Source organism: Tupaia chinensis, unplaced genomic scaffold, assembly GCF_000334495.1.
Source record: "Tupaia chinensis unplaced genomic scaffold, TupChi_1.0 Scaffold000100_1, whole genome shotgun sequence".
Classification (NCBI taxonomy): Eukaryota; Metazoa; Chordata; class Mammalia; order Scandentia; family Tupaiidae; genus Tupaia; species Tupaia belangeri.
The window spans coordinates 1,748,214-1,755,275 of NW_006159564.1; the positions used below are offsets into that span (position 1 = coordinate 1,748,214).

The 7,062-nt window shown below is 40.4% G+C and overlaps 1 protein-coding gene across 1 annotated transcript in view; it reads right to left on the bottom strand.

Annotated features, from left to right (window-relative positions):
* Positions 1 to 7,062, bottom strand: part of ABI3BP (ABI family member 3 binding protein) — a 280,943-nt gene that overhangs the window by 204,461 nt on the left and 69,420 nt on the right. Inside the window, 1 exon segment of the mRNA XM_027769977.1 lies at positions 2,474 to 2,653. Coding sequence (XP_027625778.1) covers positions 2,474 to 2,653 — 180 coding nt within the window.

Below are 7,062 nucleotides of genomic sequence, written 5' to 3' on the forward strand. Positions count from 1 at the left end.
TTTTTTTGCTTCAATTAGAATACTGTACAATAAGAGAAAATATATTAATAAAAACATTTTTATGTAAAGTATAAAGTTTTTAAAATGCTAGTTAGAATAGCCTGCTAGGAATTCTGGAATCTTCATCCTTAGGTTTTTTTTGTTTTCTTAAAAATTTGCCACAGGGCACATGTGCTCACCTAAGAGATGAGAGAGAAACCGAGTAGGAAAGCACTCCCCCAAAGGGGATGGCCACTCTGCAATCCCTTTGCCTCCATTTTTCCTGGCTTGCGTTTAAAATGCCTGCTTACCCCTCAGTTTTGGAGACAGTACTTTTACAGTCTTCGCGTCCAAAATTGGGAGATTAGAGGACTGATAACTGGCCCAGATAAAGAGGACAATTTTTGCATTTTCTCCACTCTCCTTCCCATAACTTAACCACGAGTCTGTATGGTATACATACAGCCTTCCTCTGAGTCTGTGTGGTGTACATACGGCCTTCCTCTGAGTCTGTGTGGTGTACATTCAGCCTTCCTCTGAGTCTCATATTCTGTATACTTTGTTCTCCTGCTAATCTGGCAGTCTGATTATTTCATAGACTAAATGTTATTGAATGTTACAAGAAAGAGGAAAAAATTAAGAACTTTTCTACAGTTGGGACCAACAGATGGCATAATGGCTATGTCACTGGACTCCCATGTAGTTGACATTGGTTCGAGTCCCGGACCCGGTGACTTAAACTCATGCTGGACGGGTGTGTGTGAGTGCCCAAGGTCCGGAGAGGAGAATGGAGGAGAAGGGATTGTGATGAAGCCATCCCACCTGGGGGGGTGATTGCTCACTTTCTGTTTCTCTGTCTCTCTCTGTCTTCTGGCAAGCACACACACCCTATAGCAAAAAGCTCTCCAAAGGAAAAAAAAAAAAAAACTTTCCTACAGCTTAAAGATGACCCATATCCTTAAATTATATTTTGATGTAATTAAAAATATCAAAGCATTGTACCTCCATAAATATGTATAATTATTATGTTAATTCAAAAATAAAATAGCCAAAGCCAAATAGAAGATATAAAATTTTATAATACATAGAAAAACTAAAATCACTTTGTCTAAAATACACTAAATTTTAAAAGTATGGAGCTTCTGGAAGCCATCAAATGGTGCAATGGTTAAGGCTCTGGACTTCCACATAGTCAATCATGGTTTGAGTCCCAGACCTGGCTGCTTACTTTTTTAATCTGTCTCTCGCTCTCTCTCTCTCTTTCTCTCTCCCCTTTGCCTCTTTGGTGAGCACATGTGCCCCATAGCAAATTAAAATAATAATAATAATAATTAAATAAATAATTTTTATGAGAGATTTTTGCTATGGGGTACATGCATTTGCCAGAGAGACAAAGAGAGACAGAGAGATAACAAGTGAGAAATCACTCTCTGAGAGGGATGGCCATGCCACAATCTCTTCTCTATTTTCCTTTCGGGATTCTGGGCACACACATATATGAATCTAGCGTGAGTTTTTTTGTTTGTCTGTTTTTTGTTTTTTATTTTTGTTTTTGTTTTGAGAGGTTTTTGCTACAGGGTGCATGTGCTCACCAGAAAGACAGAGAGAGACAAAGAGATAGAGAGCAAGAAATCACCCCCAGGAGGACATGGCCATGCAGCAATCCCTTCTTCATTTTCCTCTTGGGATCTTGGGCACATACACACGCGCCCGGCGTGAGTTTAAGCCACCGGGTCCGGGACTCGAACCACGGTTGAGTACATGGGAGTTCAGTGACATAGCCATTATGCTAACTGCTGGTCCTGCATCCGGCATGAGATTTAAGCTGGCGGGTCCGGGATTTGAACTACGATCGACTACGGGGAGTCCAGTGATGTAACCATTACATCATCTGCTGATACCCAATAAATAATTTTTTTTAAATGGGACTTCTAAATAGCTGGATGCATGGAGGCTCCTAGAGGACATGGAAGACCCAAGATCCTTCTCCCAGACCTTGCCCTGTGACTCTCTTCCTTTTGGCTTTTGGCCTGTATCCGTTGTACTATTCTTTATAACAAATGGGTAAATTTTTTAAAAAGGTAGCACATTCTCTCCTTTTAAAAGCAGCTTCTCCTAAAACAACACTCAAAATGAAACACTTGTTATCTTCCACCAGAAGAAAGACAAAACACGGCAGAAAGAAAAATGAGCACATACAGACAAGCTATGTTACACTGGCTTAAGCTATTTTTCTTCCCTTATGCATTTAATGTTCTATGGCCAGGGATTGTGGATACAATAGCAATAAAGATAATTCTCTATTCATCCAGTAAATTGTTTTAATGTGAAGAATTTTACTATGGGTTACAACAACTATGAAGATGACTTGTATTCTGGCATTCGGTCCACCTGAGGATGTGGAAGAATGGCCCTGGCCCTCATATTTGTACATCATGTTATACCCACTACCTCTTCCTCCCTTCTTCCAGAGCCTGAGACCCAAACATCTTACCCACTACAGCCTCCGTAGATTTCCCTTCTGCAGGAAGAGGGAAGTACTGGTTTGGTGATAAGTTGCTGCCATACCCCAGGAGAAAACCTTCAAGCTTTACATTAGGACTTGGACGCAGAAATTTCAAGAGGATGGAGTCACTCGTGGTATTGATGTGGACTTTCAGGCTTGGCCTTTTACCTAAAATTGGGAATGAGAAAAATATGTGGTTGTTATTTCACTTCATCAGCATCCTCCACAAATTCCCAGTAAGGGTTGGTTGTTCGAGGCATAGTTTTTGGGAAAACATTCTATCTAATTGCAACTCAGTATCAAAATACACACACACACACACACACACACACACACACACACCCAAGATGAAACTGATTTTGAGATAAAAGAAAATGGTATTAACATGTAAAACAGCTTAGACTGTAGAGTAAATGTTAGGGTTCAGTACTTGGTACTGAACTTGGTACTATTGAGCAGATAAACAGAAGGCAGGCTATTTGGGCTGTCTATAGCTGGTCAAAACATTCACTTTATGCATACTGGGTATGAGGGACCTGCAGTTGGTTTAATGGCTATGTCGCTGGACTCTCATGTAGTCGACCGAGGTTCAAGTCCCAGACTCGGTGGCTTAAACTCATGCCAGGTGCGTGTGTGTGCATGTCCAAGATCCTGAGAGGAGAATGGAGAAGGGATTGCGGCATGGACATTACCCCTAGGGGGTGATTTGTCGCTTTCTGTCTCTCTCTGTCTTCCTGGCGAGCACAGGCACCATATAACAAACACCCCACAAAAAAAAAAAAAAAGTTATACACACTGGGTATGATCAAAGGACCTGGATTTTCTTACTGGCAAAATGAAGCTTCTATACTTTGAAAACCTCCAGCCTCCTCTCTGCTGCTGTCCAATCCCACAGCCACAAGTCTTACTAATTGACAGAGTTGGAAAGAAAGAGAAGAAGGAAGATTTTTGGATTAGGGGGTAACAAAGATGGAAGAACAGGAAGTGCTGGAGACAGAGAAGGGTTGAGGAGAAAAGCGTTCAGTTCCATGGGGTAGTTGCTGGGTCAGTGAGACCCCTACAAGAAAATGCCTAATATTGAGTGGGATTTCTAACTGTGGTCTCAGGACTGGAGTACTGACCCATCTGGTGTCACTAGCTTGTAAATAATCTTTGAGGTGGAGAGTGAGGAGAGAGACCTTACTTTAGATTTGCAAGATTTTTTTCTTTCTTTTTTTCTTCAAAATTGAACTGACAGAGTTTATTGAATTTGTCTAAATATTAACTAAAATAGAACTATGGAAATTGTGATTGCTGAAGTGCAAGAAAGTTATAAGTATTTGCTTACATAATACACAAAAACATTATATTGTGCTTTATAATATGATTCATGAAAACGAAAACTTTCAGGAGGAAAAGTTAGAGGAAGTATAGGGGCACTCATTTTCTTCTTATTACAGCAGAAAGTCAGGCAGTAGGGACAATAATCACACTATCCACAGATGTTACCCAAGCAGTAAGGAAGAACATTGTCTTCTGTCTTTGGAACCAGAAAGAGCCAGGTTCAAACTTTAGTTCTGTTACTTATTCATGAGTGTGGTCTCTGGCAACTCAGTGAGCCTTAGCTTCCTGGCTTGTAAACGGTGAATAACATCTACCTTCTTGCTGGGTTATTTATAAAGATTTGTGCAGATGCCACAACCTTAAAGCTGGCACAAAGTAATCATTTAATCAGTGCTTACCAATACATGTCCCCAATCCTTTAACCATATTAAAAAAATCCAAACATCTTTCCTTCCTTCCTTCCTTCCTTCCTTCCTTTCCTTCTTTTCCTTCCTTCCCTCCTTCCCCCCTAACTTCCTTCCTTCCTTCCTTCCCTCCTTTCTCTCTCTCTCTCTCTCTCTCCTTTCTTTCTTTCTCTCCCTCTATCTTTCTTTCTTTCCTTTTTTTAGTAAGTTCATCCCAAACACATTTGGCAACAAAATCCAATCTGAACCATCACGAGGTCATTTAGTCCACCCCACTCCTGTGACTATTCACATATTTAATTAGAGAAATGTGTTTAGTTAAGTGGTGTTACTAAAGAAGTTATATAAAAAATGATCTAGGCATTCTAGTACTTTACTAAAATGCCCCAAATTCCTAAATTCTAAAAATAGCTGGTCCCATGTTCAGTTTTATGTAAGAGATTGTTAACATAATATATTTTCTTTCTTTATTCTCTCAAGGTTTGTTTATTTATTTATTGTGCAAGATTTGCTATAGGGTGTGTGTGCTCGCCAGAAAGATAAAGAGAGACAGAGAGACAGAAAGGGAGAAATCACCCCCTAGGAGGGATGGCCACGCCACCCTTCTCCTCCATTCTCTTCTCAGGATCTTGGGCACGCACGCACACGCGCCAGGCGTGAGTTTAAGACACCGGGTCCAGGACTTGAACTGTGGTCGACTATATGGGAGTCCAGCGACATAGCCATTATGTCATCTGTTGGTGCTCCGCCCCCCCCCGAGGTTTAATATTTTAAAAAATGTTTTGCCTATTGGGAAACTGCTTTTACCAATTTAACAATGCACATTCTATTTCTCCTTAGTCAAAAACTTACATTGTATAAATACTCATCGCCATGTCTTTACAACAGGGACCTCCCCAAGGTCATCACACTGAATTTGTTCTGCTCTAGCCAAAATGGTCTTGGATAGCTTCAATATAACTACATAAAAGGATCCAATTAGGCCTTTGGAAAAAGAAAATCAGTCTTGTGTTTGGATACCAGATTATGGAAATCACTCTTATTTCAGTGGCCAGAAGTATAATTTCTATGTGTATGCATAGTACTTTGTCCTTCCCAAGAAACTGATTAAATTTTTAAAAATCTTCTTTATTTTCAGACTGTTATTCTTACACCTGTGGCAAGCGAAACCCAGAGATGTTGGGTGGTTTATCCAAAATCTGAGAAAGGGACCGTACAGCTCATCAGCTCAGTTCCTCCAAATGAGGAAACTGGGACCTCACTCTGCATGTTAAATTCAGGGTCATGTTGGATCACAGGTTCTTTCTAGACTGGACTCCTCTGTTCTGGTTTTCACTGAGAAATTCATCATTACTGAACAGTGTAAGGAGTGAATAAAACTACAGGCCATAATGCTCATGTTAATGCCAACAACTGATGCTCTGTGCTAACGTTGCCAGATTTTGATAAACTGATTTATATTAAAGATAAAAGATAAGATATAATCCATGCCATTTTTTCACTTTTTAGCAGTGTGCCTGAGTTAACTCTATAGTCACTCCATTCTGTTCAATGGAATAGAACAAATATAAGTCAGTGTGTATTCTACTGCCTTACAAGGTTATCACGGCTCACAGTAAATCAGAACACAGCCAGCCTGTTTTCAACTTTTTATTGAGAACAAGAGTGTGAAGAGTCTTTGTGCTCTTAGAGGGCGTTCATATCTAAGAGCCACGGGTCACAGCATCATTTCATTAGACCTTTGCTCATGGATATGGGCTTTCTCCATGGAAACGTGGAAAGGACCACTACACCAAATGAGAGGAAGGAAGCCATGACCAATTCATACTACTCCCTAGGCCGGAACTTATATAATATCCTGCAAAATAGAAATAGGCATAGATAATTCTGATCTCAATAGAGCATTGCACAAGTAATATTTTAAGACCGTTGCCCCAGTTCTTATTCAGGGCTAGTAATTCAAATCCCTTCATTATCTTACCACACATCACTTTCTCTCTCATTGCTTCTCAACACATCTCATTTGGTTTTGGCCACTATACTCTCATGGTATACCATGCTTACTAGGCCCTGCTCTATACCTTTGCCCACATTGTCCAGCCAGTGTGGATCCCTTCCATCTTTGGTTGGCCTTCTCTACACCCACCACTCTTTTCTAAATTTCTTTTAGGTTTGTTTATGTATTTCTTCCATGAGTGTGAGAGAGAAAAGAGGGCACCCCCACAGGAGCTCTGCACTATGATCCATCCCTGTCCTTCAGCCAGTCCCAGATAATGGGAACATGTGTGTCCAGCATAATCAAAAGAAGTCTCCAGGCTTGAACAGGAACCTTTCCATGGGGAACAAACTTGTACGTCATTCCTTCCCACCACATCACTGTCAGGGCCTCTCTTTGTTCCTTTATTTACCCAGCTACTGTTCCATTGCCTCTTTAATAGTCAGCAAAAAGTTTATGCAAGTTTTAGCCCTTCTGTCTTAATACCTTTTCAAATGTTCTTGGAATCAACATTTGGAAGAGTATCCAATCACATTTTATACTCTTTGACCATTTTCCCACTATTTTGAGGTACATGTGCATCTTATATCGATTTTTAAAAATGTCTCTATTTCTTTTGTGTGAGAGAGAAACAGAGAGACAGCATCTCCAACCGAGTTGTGACACTATGATCCACTCCTAGCGTCCGCCAGCCTTGGATCATGGGTACATGCATGCCCAGCATACTAGGGAGGTTGCTGGATGCGAACTCAGAACTCTCCCGTGTTGGTCAGTCTTACAGTCACATTTTACCACTACGTCACTGTCCAGCCCACTTATATTAATTTTTTAAAAGATTTTTATTTATTTTTATT